Consider the following 18,812-nt stretch of genomic DNA (forward strand, 5'->3'; position numbering starts at 1 on the left):
AACAATTGAGGGGCCAGGGCCTCCCAAAGTTGATGAGCATTGCCACTGAAATGTTGTGTGCGCTGTGTCATGTGCTCAGTTATGTGGGACAGTGCTTATCTGCCCCTATTTTATGCAAGCTGGCACCCCTGTCCTGATCCATGGTCTCTCCTGGGTTTTGAGGTGCTGGTCCAGCTCCTTGCCAAAGAAGGGGGGAGCACAGATACATCTCCTTACCAAGGGATGTACACAAGAGATGAGGGGGGGTCTCTGATACAGAAGGTGCAAGGGAGCCAAGGTATGCTTCTGTCAAAAACCTGCTGGCTATCCGTTGCCATGCCCTTGCCCTAACAGTTTAATGATAGCCTTCAAAAACATTCCTCTCGCGGAACATAATTCAACAGCATTTTATAAGCTTTAATACTCCCCTCATGAAACATAACAGAGCAGCATTTTTCAAAAGGAACTTTATTGCAGGCTGCTGACTGGGGCAACAACTTGAATATATTATTGGGGGGGGGGGACAGGTAAGCCCTGCGCCACATAATCGATCACAAGAGGCATGCACACCATTTGAATGGCAATGACCAGTGCCGGATTTACGTATAAGCTAAACAAGCTATAACTTAGAGCCCCACTCTCTTGGGGCCCCCAAAAATTTTTACCTGGATGTACCTTTCCAAAATATAAGATAAAAAACAAATGAAATAAAACCTACATACAGCAACAGTGTTTTGTGTTGTGTACGCTCCTATTATGTAAGTATGCCCGCTAGCCTGTTCCCTAAAATATCACTGGTTTCCTCGTTTCTATATATAGGGTGTGCACATTCTGCATGGACAGGCTGTAACAATTACTTTGATAAAATACATATTTTGTTAAGTACAAATGGCTTTAGATACCTATTAGAGCCATAAATTACCATACAGCATATAAAAACAGTGACAATTTGTTGTTGACAAAGGACAGCTGGACATATAAAGAGCCCCATTACCTTCAGTAGCTTAGGGCCTCATCAAACCTAAATCCGGCCCTGGCAATGGCCATCAACTGGGGGGGAGGGGCGGCCCCCTCAAATATTTTATTGGAGCGAAGGGACCCCTGGGCACCTTGGAGTTGCTGACCAATGACGGCAGATAGACACTTAAAAAGAGAGAAAGAAAAACTGGCTCTTTGCTGCTCTCAAAGACCGAGCAACTGCAACAAACAAGCTTGCACGTGGAAATAATCTCGGTCGCTTGGTTTTCATGAACTCGGGGCCTCGAGCCCTGCAGGAAGATGGGAGAGGGCTGCTACCGAAGGCGCTGAATTGCTGGCTACTGGCTGCCTTGAAGCAACTAGTTGCTGGCTGACCGGAGGCCGGTGAGGGGCGGGGGCGAGGGGAGGCAAGTTATAAATGGCGGGAAGGCGGCCAGGAAGGGAAGCCAGCAAGAGAACAAGGAGGCGGAGGCGCAGACGCGAAAGAGCATGAACGCGGCTGTGTGGCTGTTGCTGAGCGTGGGGCTGAACTTTGGCAGTTCTGAGGGAGAAGCTCGGCAGGTAAGCGGGGCTTCAAAGCCCCTTTATTCTTTCTCCGCCGTGAGCTGCGAGTTGCAGCTGCCGCCCTCCCCGCGTGAGGCACCTCGGGGAAGCCTGCAGCGCAGCCCCTGTCGGGTTTCTGCCTGTAATAACTTAGCTCTTGTCTACCCAAGGTTGCAACCTCTTTTTCGAAACGGTAGCAGGGATGGGAGCGAAATGTTCGCGCCGCGCAGCAGGGTCGTGCTACCGAGTCTCCTTTTCCCAGAGAGATTCTACCTAAATGTTAGGAGTAACACTAATGCGGTAGGAAAGGTAAAAAGGTAAAGGACCCCTGGACGGCTAAGTCCAGTCAAAGGTGACTGTGGGGTGCGGCGCTCACAGTGGTCCCTTTTTCGAAACTCTGGGATGCTAGTAGGACCATCATGCGAAGATGCTTTCAGACGAGAGTCAGACTACCGGTCCAACTAGCATTGCTTGCAGCGGGAAGGGCGCTTGGGGTCTATTTCAGTCCAGAGTTTTTACCGGACCGACCTGGCGGGAACTAAACCTGGGACCTCATCTTCTGCACTCCAACATCTTGAATACAGACACGGGGATGTGTGTAAACAAACTAATATCGCTGTGCATTTTTGTGCCCTGCAGTTTTGTGCTGTTGCCTCACGCCGATACCGATCGTTTTTGTGGTTTTTATTTAAAGGTTTCAATTGTACCTTTAACTTTAAATGTTTTATCTTTGTAATCCATCCACTTTTTGATGATGGACAGACTGTAAATGCAAGGAATAAATTAAACCATTTCTCTTAAAAATAATAATTAGGAGTGAAATATACGGTTGAAATGTTTTAAGTAGATGGATAGTCAACTAAAAGTTTAATTGGTTAGGTTAGAGTATCGGATGTCTTTTAAAAATGGTAATACAAGCTCAGCAATCCCTGCATTTAAACTCTGTAGGAAGGACAATGTAGGACTTTCTGATGTGGAGGTGAGTGCCACTCTGTATGCCCAAAAAAAGCATTGAGTCCAGCTAGCTAGAAATCCCAAAAGTGGCAGATTTCTCCCCAGAATCATTGTGAGTAGTGATACTGGGCCCCAAAAGTAGTTTAGTATTGGGAGATCTTGAGGTGAAGAATGAATGCTGAGCCTGTGTCACTACTTATTTTCAAAATCATTGGATTTATTAATTCCTACTTTACCTCTGAAGTGCACTTTTCCATTGTCTCCCAGGACAGACGGATGCCAACACACTTTGGTTGTGATCATTGTTTGCTAATTTTTTTAATCCCAGTAGTGAGGGCTTTGTAGGAGGGGTGATTGTTAGCTTCATAAAATCCACATTTCCATGTGAAATTCATGCGTCTATACAACTGGAATTTTATTTTATTAGGACAAAGTAGCATTTTGGGGGGTTTTTTGCTTTACTTCTCAGTGACTGCTTCCAGACTTTGGAACTCCCTCCCTGTAGATGTTAGACTGGCTTCCTCCTTGTTATTTTTCTGGCTGCTGAAGATTTCTTGTTCTGACAGATTTATGGGAACTGACTGTTTTTAATTGAATGGGTGCTGCCATGCTGTTTTAATTATATCAGTGTTTTTTAATTGTTTCCTCCTATGTTTTTAACTGCTCTTATTTTTATCTGTAAACCGTGGCAAGGAATAATAATAATATAATAATAATAATAATAATAATAAACCTTCTCATTTTCTTTTAATCCTGACTTTCTTTTTATTACAGTCCATTGAGTGTTACGAAGAAAATGGTATGTATAAATAAAACATGTATTTTAAGATTTTAATTTATCAGTGCAATCCTATTGTATGTTGGATATTGCTGCAAGATTTAACCTACAGATCAATTGGTTATGGCCAATTTTGATCAATTGATATCAAAATTGCAAGTTAATGAACTTCAGGTTCTTTTTAAAGAGTTTTTTATTTCCGCAACAAATATTGAAAAACAAAATACATCTTTTCAGCAGTGAGTGGCAACTTCTGTGTATTAGACTATGACTGAGTTTTTCCTTTAGTGTCTCAAAAATAATATTTAGTTTTAATTGTGATTAAAGGGCAGGTGATTCATGAGTCACTGTGGTATAATGGAGTGCTGGACCCTAATCTATCTGATTATCCGTCAGGGACTGGGGGGGGGGAAGGATAATGAATGGGGTGGAGGGGAGCACTGTTAGGGTCTGTAATTAAAATCCAAGCACATAAACTTAACATTTGAAATAAATGTATCAGAATTGGATCATATGTACAGTTTAGGGGTTCTTGGTTTCTTATGTAAAGAGATCATTCAAATCCTGGAAAAAAATCAGATAGAGGAAGTTCAGTCCCTACCCTAGTCAACAGTCAGCAAGGATTCAGGCCCTGCTTCTGGTGGCAATGCATGTTAGAATGGTGATTGGAAATGTGTTGCTGTTAACCAGACCCAGTGTAACTTCTTCAGCAAAGCTGCATCCCTATGGAAGATTTTCAGCATTTATACTGACTTAAAGAAGCCGAGAGTTTTCTAAAAACCTAGAGGAGAAACTAATAGGGGCCTTTTGGCAGAGTTACATTTTATGTATTAGACACAAGCCATTTCCTACCGAACCACCTCAGTTGTCTGGCACACACAACTCTCGTGGAACAACTTATCAGAAGCAATTATGCAGTATTTCCATTCAACCTGATCTTGGTTTGTGCTGCTTCTTGGAATGAATGAAGTGGCGTTTCATCCCTGGTTGTTCCCAGACAGAATAATTACGCTTTAGTGTTCTTTTCCACCACTGCATAGAATTTTATGCTCTGAAAGAATTTGCCTTCTGTTTGCTAATGTGAATGCTTTAATAAATATATCAATGGGAGGTTTAGAAGAACTTCTTGACACATGCAATTAAAAAGCAAAGTTCTGCATCAAAGCAGAGCTGGGCAAAATTACAAAAATATATAAATAGCTTAATTTAATTAAAATCTTACTAATTAAAGTTAAATTTAATTAATGGTCATATTGTGAAGCATTTCTTACTTTCTTTTTTACTGTGTTGTCATACAGCCAGAGGGCACTTGTGGAAAGGGTGAAGGGCCACTAACACTGATTGATATCATTTGTAGTAAATAATGTCATTGTAGAGTTGGAAAGTATCCCAAGGGTCATTTAGTCCAAGCCCCTGCAGTGCAGGAATCAAAGCTAAAGAAACCCAGACAGATGGCCACCCAGCATCCATTGAAAGAGACAATCATAGCATTTAACAATGTTATCCATTGAATTGGTGTGGGATACTAAGCTGTCAGTCAAGTCCAACATTCTGAGAGGACTAACTGCCTCTATGTGGCAGGCAGTTTTGTCAGTTGGTTGGTCGGTTGGTTGCTGCTACGAGTGTTAACTGGTAACTGCTCGGCTGCAGTCTTCTCATGACTCACTATTATCTAGTACAGTGGTACCTCAGGTTACAGACGCTTCAGGTTACAGACTCCGCTAACCCAGAAATAGTACCTCGGGTTAAGAACTTTGCTTCAGGGTAAGAACAGAAATTGCACGACAGCGGCGCGGCAGCAGCAGGAGGCCCCATTAGCTAAAGTGGTAGCTTTAAGAACAGTTAAGAACAGTTTCAGGTTAAGAACGGACCTCTAGAACGAATTAAGTTCTTAACCCGAGGTTACCACTGTATATAGTTTATCTGTTATGTAACCTAAGCCTGCCTTCAGGAACAACTCTGTAAACCTGAATGAATCTGATAGTAAAGTAGTTTGTGTTAGTATGATTCATATTCATGTGTGTTTTCTTTAAGAGGGACAGAAAGGGATTATCAACCAGGAAGGTATAATTATTGATAGGACTCAAGCGAGTTAGCAACCCGCTTGTCGCTGCAGAAACTCAAACAGGGGATCGTTTAAACTCTGCTAAATTATATATATGTTCCCGCAATTGGAAGGCACTACACATAAATGGTTGTGGAGTACTAATGATGGAGTTCTTGCTACCCTCACTTTCGTATTATTTAGTCCAGTTCATTATGTCATGGTTTAAAATTCCAGAATTTAACTAAAAAGCCTGCTCTGGAAGCCAGTGAGCCCACCAAATTCTCATAAGCACCTACAGTGTCATAGCCAGCAGGAAAGCAGTGGAAACAGCTGAACAGTGCAGTGATTTGGCACTTTATATATTCATATTGTTTCATTCACTGCTTTCTTTTAAAATTATTCCTGCCACTTATTCCTAGGTTTGTGCGTGGGGGTAAATCCATAAGAAAAGGTAGTAGCCAGCAGAATATGTGCGCTCCCGTGCCACTGGGACAAGTTGCTTTTGTTTTGCTTACACACCTGAATTTTACCCCCAATGGCCATTAGCTGGAAAATAATTTCATGATATTCCATGTTTTGATGTTATGTCTTTTTCTGGGTCCTGGCCAGTACTATGAATCCTGAATGCTAAGTGATACTAACTATTAAAGATTCTGGACAACTGTCAGGATATAGCAGTGTTTATTTTAAAATAGGTAATCCTTTAGGTTGCACTGATCTCTGATTCTTTGTCTTTCCGAGGGCCTTCTATTGAGCTGCTGAAGGAGCACGAATTTGTACCATCAGATATTTCTGGCCTCGATGCAAAGATCATTGAGAGGCGGGGAAAGTGCAACTTTAATATAACCTGGAGCCTTGGTGTAGACGGTAGGTCTCGTAGTTAGTGCAACAGACTGATTATGAAACTCATACTTTATAAACTCTTATTCATTTATAAAATTGGATAGAGGCCGTCTTTTTTATTCTTGTTGTTGTTTAGTCGTGTCCGACTTTTCATGACCCCATGGACCAGAGCACGCCAGGCACTCCTGTCTTCCGCTGCCTCCTGGAGTTTGGTCAAACTCATGCTGGTAGCTTCAAGAACACTGTCCAACAATCTCATCCTCTGTCATCCCCTTCTCCTTGTGCCCTCAATCTTTCCCAACACCAGGGTCTTTTCCAGGGAATCTTCTCTTCTCATGAGGTAGCCAAAGTATCGGAGCCTCAGCTTCAGGATTTGTCCTTCCAGTGAGCACTCAGAGCTGATTTCCTTCAGAATGGATAGTGTAGCCCACACCAAATCTTGCACTCAAGTTTGAAGTGTAACATATATTTACATACATCAAGAGTACCAGTCCATCCTGCTTTGATTTGGCCCTTTCAGCTCTGACTTCTGCTAGCAATAGAACCAGGGGCTCCATTTCAGTTTGGTGGGGAGGAGGAATATTCAGAGTAAGATTGTTTCAACTTACATAAATGCAATGCAACAAAAGAATATATGTAGAGTGCTTTAAGAGCCTCTGCGGTTGGTGCTTTCTTTGCATTCCTAATTACACAGCAATTTCACCATCACCTATCACTTAGGAACATAAGAAGCTGCCTATTACTGAGTCAGACCATTGGGTCCACCTAGCCCAGTACTGTCCACATTGGTAGTGGTTCTCCTTGTTTTCAGGTGGGACTTTCCCTACCTGAAGATAATGGGGATTGAGCCCAGGACCTTGTGATGCAAGAGAGGTGCTGTACCACTGAGCCACAGCCTTTCTCCTAAAATAGGGAGTACGGTCAAACCTCAGTTGTTGAACGTAATCCATTCTGGAAGCCTGTTTGGCTTCCGAAATGTTCGACAATCAAGGCACAGCTTCCGATTGCTTGCAGGAGTTTTCTGCACTCAAGCAGAAGCTGTGTTGGACATTCGGCTTCTGAAAAAAGTTCGAAAACTGGAGCATATACTTCTGGGTTTTCGGTGTTTGGGAGCCAAAACGTTCCAAAACGGAGGCATTCAGGATCCGAGGTTTGACTGTACATGTATGCCTGGTGTGTATAAGTTCACTTAATTATTTAACTGTAAACCTGTGTGGGAAAACCCAGTAAAACTGATCAGATATGTGAGAAATAATCACACATACAGTATGAGAAAGAGAAGGATTGACCACAACAAGGTCACTTTCCCCTAGCCTTGTTTTGCATAATACTGATTTGATTATTTATCTTAGATTAATGCTTTGGTGTGGGTGGGTGTTGAAATCTTAAACTCACACCCAGTTCCTTATTTCTCTGCTCTCTTCCTCCTCAGTTCCCTGGCATCTAGCCGATAAGCACATACAAAAATACTTTTATGTCCTTTGTGAACACACAACTGGCATACACATGTTTACCATTATTTAAAGCATGCAGATACACGTGGTAGAAACTGGAACAAAACATAATGGTGGGCAGAGATGTCACTCTGTGAAGCAGCTTTGTGTGAATTTGGAGAGGCACTAACTGCATATTTACTTGGAGCAGGGGTTGGGATGTTGGCTGAACCATAACTCCCATCATCCTTGACTATTGCCCATGCTGGGCTGAAACTGATGATAGTTGGGAGGCAAACAATATCTAAAGAGCCAGTGCCCTACCCCTGATTTAGGACATTAACATATACTTCTTTGTTTGCTGTAACCAGAATTTGCACAATGGTTCCTGAGATTAAGAAGGAGGTTTTTGTCTGTTTGGAGACAACTGGGTGCCACTATGAATCAAGACAGCAGACTGAATCTTTCAAAACTGCAGTGATTTTATTTTTTTTTATTATTTTTTTTTTATAAATTTTATTTTCAATGCAAAATTACAACAAAAATTACAAACATTGATTCCAAAATAAAACTACACAAACAAGAAACAAAAACAGAACACAAAAGAAAGAAATAAAAAAACAAAAAAGCATAAATAAAACCATATCTTCATTCTAATCTAGTCATTACATACATATACACATATTGACTTCCTTCCTTTGTTCTAAGACCTCAAAAATTTTACTTTTTCTAAATTGTTGTGTCTAATGTAGATTACTTCTATCTTTATACTTTTTACACCAAATTTCTTTTTCTTTAACCCTGCAAAGCATCATTCATTACATACCGATATGCTTACCCCAGAACAAGTTTTTTCATATACTCTTTAGCACATCCCCATTCTTTTAATAATTTCTGGTCCGATTGTCCCCTTATGAATGCTTGCCAGATTTATACATTCACAAAATTTAATTTGCCATTCTTTCATTGATGGAATTTTTCTCCCTTTCCAATTTTTTGCTATAAGCATCCTGGCAGCTGTCGTTGCATAAAGGAATACTTTCCTTTGATTGTCAGGAATATCATTTGTGATTATACCTAAAAGGAATGCCTCCGGTTTTTTACTGAAAGATATTTTAAACATCTTTTTGATTTCTTCATATATTTCATTCCAAAATTGTTTAATAGGTCGGCATTCCCACTGCAGTGATTTTAATTGCTGATTTCAAAACCTCAGATTTTTTTTGGGGGGGGGGGTATTAGAATTCCAGAGCAATGCCTAGTAAACAGCTAGTATTTCTATAACACTTCGAACACAAATAAGATAACGCGAGTTTTTTTTTTGTTCTCTTTCCAGGCAGCATTATATTCCTGAAAGCCTCCAAGATATGTTTGCAGAAGGAAGGAAGTCGAAGCTGTATTAGATGTGATTACACAGAAAGGTTTCAAAACCAAACCATGCTCAGTGGTGAAAAAGTAAGAAAATGATTTTGTATTGTGCTGCTGTGGGGCAATGGGGAAGAATGTGAATTCATTTTAATTTATCTAAGGATTTACAGCCAGAAAGCTAGATAAGAGCCCGCAAACCGATATGGTTATGGAACAGGCAGAGAATCAAACACTGCAAACTTTTACAAGATTGCAGGAATGAAAGAAGCTTGAAGGCTATTGCAGCACAACTCCCTGCACTGAAACACAGAATCTTAACACATTTTAGCAAATCTGTCCATATGGTTCAGATAGCTATCCTCTAAGAGCACATACAGGCATGATGGTTGACATATAATGTTAGCCATACTCCTGGTAGTCTCATTTAAATCAATGGACTTAAGCCTTCTGTGAGTATGGCTTAGTTCATGGGTAGGCAAACAAAGGCCTGGGGGCCGGATGGGGCCCAGTCGCCTTCTCAATCCAGCCTGTGGACGGTTCAGGAATCAGCGTGTTTTTACATGAGTAGAATGTGTCCTTTTATTTAAAATGCATCTCTGGGTTATTTGTGGGGCATAGGAATGCATTCACCTTCCCCCCAAAATAGTCTGGCCCCCCACAAGTCTGAGGCACAGTGGACTGGCCCCCTGCTGAAAAAGTGTGCTGACTCTTGACTTAGTTGGTTATCATCCGTTTATCTCTTTGGTACTTAATTCAGCCAGACCCACACCCCAACAAAACACATGGCTGATGCTTCTGTGGCTTATATTTTAAAATTTTACTTTTGGTTTGTTAGTGTTGACGATCCACTGACTTACTGGTCTGATGGAACAACAACAACATACATGTCAAGGTTACTTTGTAGAGGCTAGCTTGGGATCTGACATTATTTTTATTTATTTATTTATTATTTATAAAAAGGGTGGAGTACAATAATCAGGGGGTTGTCCAAATATGTTATTGGACTATTGGATAGGATAGGTCACACTTTGGATTTTGTGATTTTGTTAAGCCGGAAGATTGTGTTTTGTTGTGGATGATTTTTCTTTGATTCCCATCCTCCTTGCAGCAGCTTTATCCCACTGTAGGAAGGAGGCAGGGAGGATAAGAATAGTATACCAATGAATACTGATGTATCCAAATATATTCCTGGGAACCCTTTGGAAGCTTCTGGTTGATATAGCTGGTGCTCCTGTTTGTTATATCCTGATCAGTCTGTCGGATGCAGAAATGAGTTGGGCCAATTGTAAGCCAGACAAGAAACTGGTATTATTTAAGGCCGCAAAATCTCATTCTGAAAAGTGTATTTATATGTGTATGAATTGTGTTTTCATCAGTTCTAAGTAGCAGCTTGGTATTTTTCCATCCAGGTGAGGTGAAATTTGCAGGTGTTTAACTTTGGCATTCAGACAGATAAGAAAAATGGTCCTCATTTTATAAAACAAAAGTGTGCATCCTTATACGCTTAAGTACTCTGCTGTTTGTGACTGCTGATTGTTGCATCCTGATTAAATGGCTTACAGTCTTATCTGATCCATCCCTTCATTTCGGCACAAGACATTTCAAACATGCTGGAACCATTCCAATAATTGCTAATGTACTTTTGAATGAATAAGTAATGGGGGGTATGCCCCCAAACTAAGCTTTGGGCTCCCCAAAATACCGTGACACAATCAAGTGACCATCTCCTATTGAGATGCTCAAACATATTGTCCATCCCGATGCTTCATTTTAGCTCCAGTTGCACTAAGCCTTCCTCTAAGCACACTACCAGGAGAATGTCTGGTTCGTTACTTCATTTGGGTACATTGTCACTTGTGGAAAATTGAGAAAGAAAGCTGTATTCGTTTTTGTTTTGCTTATGTTCTAGCACTGGTGTAGGCAACCTAAGGCCCATGGGCTACAAGTGGCCCACGGGGGTCATTTAACCGACCCACAAGCCACCCCCAAATCGAGCTGCCCACTTGGAGAGTCCCCACACACTGCGCTAAAGCGGTACAGCGTGGTGTGGGGACTCGCTTCCGTGGTGCCAGAAATCGCGTCTGCGCATGCTCAGATGCTGAAAATTGCATCTGCACAGACGCAGACGCTGGAAATTGCAGCTGCGCGCACGATCCGGCCCAGTGAACCGGCCCAGGCGAGGTAAACCTTGCCGACCCCTGTTCTAGCATCTTCAGTTTTGTTCCAAATATATGCTCAAATATGAATATATTATGATCTTCAAACTTGTCTTATTTCAGTGGCAGTTCTACTATATTGGATTTCCAGTAGATGAAAATAATGAATACCACATTGAAGTTTTCAACCTACCACCACCAAATCCAGGTCTTGATCCTCCTAAAAAACACATAAAACGATTTTCTCCAGGTAATTGAACAAATGTGGTCTAAAATATTTTCACATGAAAATACCTGCTGTAAGTTTAGTTTGATGGGCTTTTCAGTCTATCTTCAAATTAAACAAACAGCTATTAAAAGGAGAACCATAAACTGTTTTCAGTTTATCCAAATCATAATATTTTCATTCATGAATATGGTATATATGTGTGTGTATTGCACCCCCACCCCTTTGAAAAAGTAATGGATCCAGCTAAGTTTTCTCTGACACAGGAAGCTTTTCTGGCTCCAATGCAATGTGTAAATGCAACCAACATGGATGCATAATAAATAAATGAATTATCCAATTAATGAGATCAGCCAAGGCATGCTGCTAATTAATTATCCATGTGATGGCAAACCCAGCTGTGTAATGTGTAAAATGAACCTTTCTCTGACATTTTAAAATATTTTGTTAACTAAAGTGAGCCTAACCATTGAAAATATATTTATTTCAAGATTGGGAGACAGAAACATTTTAAAAGAAAAGGAAAATAGGAAACTGCCTTATACCAAGCAGACAACTGGGCCATCTAGTACCGTGCTCTCTATGTTAACTGGCAGCAGCTCAGCAGTATCAAACAAGAGCCTTACCCAGCCCTGCTTAGAGATGCCAGAACCTTGAATTGGTGCCTCTGCAAAGTAGGTGTTCTGCTACTTAGCTACAGTGCTTCCCCCTTATCACTACTACAATTACACACAACCTTAAACAGAGTGATATGAGAATTCTTTTACTGACAAAGCTCATCGAGCTACAAAGCAATTGTAAGATACTTCTGCAGTATTTGTTAAAGCTACTGCAGTTGCTATGATAGGTAAAGGTAAAGGTACCCCTGACCATTAGGTCCAGTCATGGATGACTCTGGGGTTCCATTCTCATCTTGCTCTATAGGCCGAGGGAGCTGGTGTTTGTCCGCAGACAGCTTCCGGGTCATGTGGCCAGCATGACTAAGCCGCTTCTGGCAAACCAGAGCAGCGCACGGAAACGCCGTTTACCTTCCCGCCGGAGCGGTACCTATTTATCTAATTGCACTTTGATGTGCTTTCGAACTGCTAGGTGGGCAGGAGCTGGGACCAAACAATGGGAGCTCACCCCGTTGCGGGGATTTGAACCGCCAACCTGATCGGCAAGCCCTAGGCTCTGTAGTTTAGACCACAGTGCCACCTGTGTCCCAGTTGCCATGATAGGATTCCTTAATATCTGTTTTCCAGGTGAACCAACAGTTTAGTATTTGACATTTAGGTTCCATTCTGAAAAGATTTTGTGCAAATGAGATTCTTCAGTTAATATGCTGTATCTTGATATAAAAAGTTTGCCCAGTTTCTAATTATAAAAACTCTTTATTTAAATTCAGGTTGTAAAGACAGTGTGTTAAAATACTGTAAAACCTGCATAGAGAAAGGTAAGTGCAAACTATTCATTAGTGATGTTGAAAAGTATTTTCATTCCAAATAAAAAGAGGGTTTCAAATACAGTGGTACCTCTGGTTACGTACTTAATTCATTCCGGAGGTCCGTTCTTAACCTGAAACTGTTCTTAACCTGAAGCACCACTTTAGCTAATGGGGCCTCCAGCTGACACCACGCCACCGGAGCATGATTTCTGTTCTCATCCTGAAGCAAAGTTCTTAACCCAAGGTACTATTTCTGGGTTAGCGGAGTCTGTAACCTGAAGCATATGTAACCCGAGGTACCACTGTAATGGGTTGTATCCAATGAAGACGTCTTGTTCAAGCAAGGGGAGAAAGAGCAATTTAACCTAGTAGTTACCAGAGCATCAATTACAGTAGTTAGGCTACCCCTGGGATACAATATGTAGAAAGCAGAATGCAGTAGTGGTGGGAGGAGTGGCTCAGGGCTATTTGATCATTATTCAAAACAGGTGCTTCCCACCTTTCCACCCCATTACCTCTGCAAGGTGGTTGGCAATCTGAAGTAAAGCACTTGAAACATCAGCGCTACAGTACATCAGTTCTTTAACTGAACATGTAGGGTTTTTGTATGTTTAGTGCTGATTGGGTATGGTGCCTTAGCAGCAATTGTGCACCTGCTTTTTACGGCTGAGTGGCCATTATGTCATCTTTCAGATGCTGCGCTACCGCTTTCCTCATCCCTGATCATTGGCCACAATGGTTGGGCCTCATGGGTGTCCAACAACATAGGAAGGCCACCACCATGTAGGATAACCCTACTTTAAGGACTACTGAAATTTCAATAGAAATTATTTTGGCATAAGATTTTATCAGACACTTCTCTATTTCACAGGAAGCTTATGGGTCCCAAATATAACAGTATGCCACAAGAAGTCAGAAGTGGTAGTGAACTTTACAGCAAGTCCCTTTTGTTCCAAATATGTAATCCGCCTTCATGAGCCTGATCCATCAGGTGACCTGTATGATCATATCGTGGTTACCAAGGTAGGTGAAGAGAGTAACAAGCATTAGTGCAAATTTACTGCTTTTAAGAAAAATAGTCAAGAATTTTACAAAGCAAAAAGAAGAAGAATCCAAAGGGCTCTGTACAAATATGTATTTGCTTTTTTGAAGCTGTAAGTAATAATTAGGCATATAATTTTTATCTTGTTTTTTCTTTGGATTAGGGGAATGATACTAGAATTTCTGAAAAAATATTGTTGACTGATCAAAGCAACAGAACCTTTAAAGAGGTAAAATCTAACTTCAGCTTAAAAGGAAAAAACAAATATATTGTGAGTTCTAGACACTGTTTCTAATTATCGTTCTGCATGTGCTTTTTCATACTACTGCTTAAATCTAATAAAACATATTTTCAGACCTTTTTCCATATTAAAGGGCTAACTGTACGTTATACTCAAATACATGTTTGTTTAAGAGAGACCCAATCCCATTTTTTTTATTTTGAAACAATAATATGCTTTTGGAGAGGGGATTTAGGATTCAAACTACCTGTGGCATTTGTCATGCAGTCCCCTGCTACTGGTGACAATGAATCCTAGAACCCTCCCCCCCTCACCAACAGCACAGTTGAGATGTTAGGATTACTATGACCAGTAAGTCACACTTGAAATAAGTCACACTGAATATAATGTGATTGACTTCTGAGTAAACATGTATAGGATTATACTGTGCTAAGCCTTTTTGTGTCAAGTTTGAAAAAGAAAACAAATATTTTTAGGAAATACTGAGTTGTATCCAAAGGTCCCCTTCCTCAGCTGGAGTAAGATTACTTTAGTCAGAGGGTCAGAGCCTTTGGATACAGTCCTTAGTTTCAGATTTGAATTTTATTTTATGTACTACAATAAGAAATTGGAGGGGCCAATCAGGGATACAAGGTTGTTAAGAAAAATAAAAAGAATATTTTTGTGAGCACATAATTTAGCTGCATTGTGGGTTTATTTTAAATCTTCCAGCTAATTCCTCGTTTTCCACTATGCGAAGGTCATTGCCCAAGACACGCAGAGCATCAGGAGCTGTGTACTGAAGAACCTACAGATGGTTAGCTGAAACCTGCTGAATTTCACTTCAGTGTAGGCAACAGTAAGCTGGTGTAGTGGTTGGCCTTTATCAGAAGGACGAAAGAGGCAGAGGGGGAATATGAAGGAAAAATTGGAATAGATGAAGCAGTGGAAGGAAGAGGGACTCGTTTTTTTAACCTTGGCCAAATCTCTTTTTTCTCCAGTGATTTCCCCCTCAAATGTATCTCTCTTAGGGGAAATTATCTGTTCCTGCCTTTGTTAAGCCTTAGAACATTGCTTCTACAGTTTACTTTCTAACTTTTCTTAGTGATGTCCAACTGAGCTACTTTTTTAAAGAGCTTTTGTGGATGTAGAAAAGCCAATTTTAGCTTTTTTATATATACTAGGCCTTTGCTTTACTAGGTTATTCACAACTTGTTTCTTATGCAACTGACAATTCTTTTTCTCTTCTAGTCTCAACAGATTTTGTAGGCAATTACATAATTATTTGTTGCCTACTTGCTTCCTTATTTCTGATAGTATGCATGGTTGCTGCTCTACTGTATTACAAGAGGAAGTATGGTAAGTTTTTGTCTTTCCTCAGAGAAAGCCATAAGGCTTTTTTTTTTTTAAAGAAACACTTCGTTTCCTTAGACTCAATCACTCACACATGCCAATTTTCCTACACTAAAATAATATGCAAGTGTGCACTTTGTGTGAAGGATGGTGTATGTGTTTTGTTTTGCTGTGACTACACGGGCTGCAAAGCTGATGTACTTCTGTAAGCAGTTTGAGGGAGAGACAAAGCTCTTGAGTGTATATGAGATGACAAATTTTCTTGCTTGAAGAGAGCCTTTTCTTCTTCCTTGGCATCTTCCCTCAAGGGGAGGGTAGAAGGGAAAGCTGACTGAGGTTTTATGTGTTGACCTTTCCTTTGCCGTCATTCCCTTGTATCCAGTACAGAGGGAAATAGGAGATTAGAACATTTGGGAGTAGTACTGTAGATTCCGGCGTATTAGGTGACTGGCGTATTAGACGACGCCCAACTTTTCCTGTTAAAATCTAGAGTTTGGGATATACTCACTGTATAAGACTACCCCTGCCTGCAGCCAACTAGCAGCAGCCTGAGGCGGGGCGAGCGAGCCCTGATCGGCCATCCAGCAAAACGGCGGGCTGTGCTTACTGGCTGGTAGTTCTGGCAATTACGGGGATGCCCAGCTCCTTGGAGCCCCAGCTGAAGCCACGCACCATAGCTGCCTGCTATCCAGCGGTCCCCATGGTGGCAGGGCGAGCGAGAGGGCAAGGGCTTGGAATGGGGTGGGTGGGAAGAGTCGCCGCCGGTTCTTTTCTCGAACCCGCAGTCGCTGCCTGGTTGCCTCCTGCGCAGCCGTCGCCACCTGCCACAACCATACCCGGCATATAAGGCTTTGGATATTTTCTGGGGTTCAAAAGTCGCCTTATACGCCGGAATCTACAGTAACTCGACTTTCAGGCAGCATGGCTCTCCAACTTCTAATTAAATTGTTTCACCAATAAAACTAGTTTACAACCAATGGCATAGAAAGGTGGAATATTAATTCCATGATATTCATTACAGTATTGCATTCATTTTTGAATATCTACTTTGGATCATGTTAGCTTTAAAGTCATTGAACAAGTTTTTGAACCAGGCATACACAACTTGTAACCCACTAAGTTCGATGTAAGTGATCATATGTGTATTGTAGCCTGGCAGATATTTCACAACTAGTTATATCCAGTCCAGTGCTATTCAGGTAACAAAGCCATGTTTATTGAAGTAGCAAAGTAAGCTTCATTGTGACTTACTCTTTAATATGTAAGGTTAGGATTTAACCGTAGGGCAACGGAACTCAATTCTGAGTTGATATACATAGGCAGTGGCAGAGCTTCATGCTCTGGCACCAGGGGGTGGAGAGCAGGCAGGGGTGGGGCTGGCATGCATCCCATGGGCGTGGCGCACTGCCTGTAGGCGCGTGGCATGCGTCCTGGGGGCGTGGTGTGCAGGAGGGGCAGCAGCCGCAATGGCACCTCGCTGGGATCGCGCTGCTGGGGGCGGTGCATTCCCCCCCCCCCCTAGTGTGCATAGGACTGAAATACATGTCTGGCATTTGTTGGCAAATACTGTAGCAAATATTTGGGAGGCTCAGGGATGAAACATTTCTGATTAGGATTGGGAAAATAATGGATTCCCAAATTTATGGAATATATATAATTTGAGGGATGGCAGACAGTAACGTGTTATCAACTACTGGCTTCCATTTTTTCTACAAAAAGCAGGAGCAGGTCGGATATTAACAAACAAACCTTTTCCCTCCTGGTATTAATGTATATGGTGTAGTTTCTATATGTTTAGTATTTTGTATATATTAGACAAGTGTATTTTAAAACAAATCTTTCTGCTTTGTAAGTTCAAGTAAACGAATGCTATTTTTAAAGGCACTTAAGAATGAACTTTGCTTGCTCTAAAAGGTTGTATTTAACAGTTTGTGGGTTTTACTTTTGTTAACAGGTGCAGGCAGAAACTGGGCTCTTTCTCCACTAATGCAACACATACCTGCTACAATCCTTGTTGTATATTCCCAAGAAGTATGTTTTCAGCATACCGTCCTTGCTTTTGCTGAATTTCTACATGAATGCTGTCATAGTAATGTCATTATAGATGCATGGCAAAAACTGAGAATTGCTGAAATGGGACCAGTACAGTGGCTTGCAACTCAGAAAGAAATTGCTGATAAAATTATTTTTCTCAGTCCAAACAATGCAAATCCTGCATGTGATTCGACTTGCAGAACAACTGTAGACAGCCACAGTGGGAACTCTGAATGTATGTTCAAGTTTGCATTTAACCTTTTTTGCAGTGACTGGAAAAACCAGTCTTCTCTCCATAAATACATGGTGGTTTCTTTCAGTGAAAAGAATCTAACGAACAGTCTCCCAAGTCCTTTGAATATTTGTCCAAAGTATGTCCTAATGAAGGATATTGATTCCTTTTGTAGAGACCTTTCAGAGCACAAAGTATAGTGAAGGTACAAAGTTAGTGTCAGATCTCTTTGATTTTAATAATTGCATTCTGCTTTTCCAATGATATAGAGCTCAAAGCAGCACACAATAACTAGCATAAAGAATAACATTACAATTACTATAATCAGTGCTTTTCTTCTAGGAAAAAAAAGTTGCCGGCACTGCATACCTTTGAGCCTGAAAAAAAGCACTGACTATAATCATCTCACGTAGTTCAGATGGTGCAGAAGACTCCAATGGTCGTCAAGGCTACATCCTAAAGCCCAGTAGGATCCCTGTTGGGCATTTTATAAAATTTATTGACCTTGGAAACACTCCCCCGTTTGCCCCCTCAGGGCTTTGGAGTCAAAGATGCAGCTCTCTAGGCAGAAACAATCGGTTCTTTCCAAATCTACCTGCTTCATGCCGGGAGCATGGGGAGAAGGGAGCAGGGAAGTCCCCAGCCCTCAGGACTTCATCTCTTTCTGAGGGGGAAGGTGCCAAACATCCTCTGCAGAAGCTGTCCTGGAACCCTTTAGTACCCCCACTTCTAGAGCTCATCCTATTTTGCTTCTGAAGCAGATGTGTCCAAATGTTCCACAGAATAAAATTCTGAAACTTTTAATTTCCTCACCACCTAGCTGAGCTTGCTCCTGCTTCTGGGAGACAGGGAGGGAGTGTGACATAAGTGGCAAGGAAAATCCCTCAAACTTTATTGACTGTTAACCAAAGAAGAGACCACTTGAGATTCCACATAATCACAACCTGACACACACGAGACTCATGGTTTCAGCCCATTCTGCAATGTTTATACAATACGGCAGTCAGTGACCTACTACTGGACCTTCAGCCTTGAGACGAGGTGACAAGAAAAGAGATTCACTATGACTGTTAGTAGATTGTTGCATCACTCCTGGGTGATTTTATCAATTGGGAAACTGAAGTCCTGTTCGTGTCTGTCTCTTGTTCTGGACATTAGTCACCCTGGTACTGTTGGGAATTCCATTCCACCCTTGCTGCA

General features: G+C 41.3%; 1 protein-coding gene across 2 annotated transcripts; it reads left to right on the plus strand.

The window, feature by feature from the left end:
* Positions 1-1,081: 1,081 nt before the first annotated feature.
* On the plus strand, positions 1,082-17,822 carry IL17RB (interleukin 17 receptor B). 2 transcript variants are annotated; one of them, XM_053377839.1, is made up of 11 exons: positions 1,082-1,518; positions 3,229-3,253; positions 6,021-6,146; positions 8,892-9,010; positions 11,203-11,329; positions 12,693-12,740; positions 13,603-13,754; positions 13,937-14,002; positions 14,726-14,810; positions 15,254-15,352; positions 17,301-17,822. In XM_053377839.1, the coding sequence occupies exons 1-11, from the start codon at positions 1,447-1,449 to the stop codon at positions 17,810-17,812; spliced, it is 1,431 nt and encodes a 476-aa protein (XP_053233814.1). In that variant the 5' UTR covers positions 1,082-1,446; the 3' UTR covers positions 17,813-17,822. The 2 variants fall into 2 exon arrangements, with proteins under 2 accessions (XP_053233814.1, XP_053233813.1); XM_053377838.1 differs by having other exon boundaries at positions 1,083-1,518; positions 15,245-15,352.
* The last annotated feature ends 990 nt before the right edge of the window (positions 17,823-18,812 follow it).

Source organism: Podarcis raffonei, chromosome 2, assembly GCF_027172205.1.
Source record: "Podarcis raffonei isolate rPodRaf1 chromosome 2, rPodRaf1.pri, whole genome shotgun sequence".
NCBI lineage: Eukaryota > Metazoa > Chordata > Lepidosauria > Squamata > Lacertidae > Podarcis > Podarcis raffonei.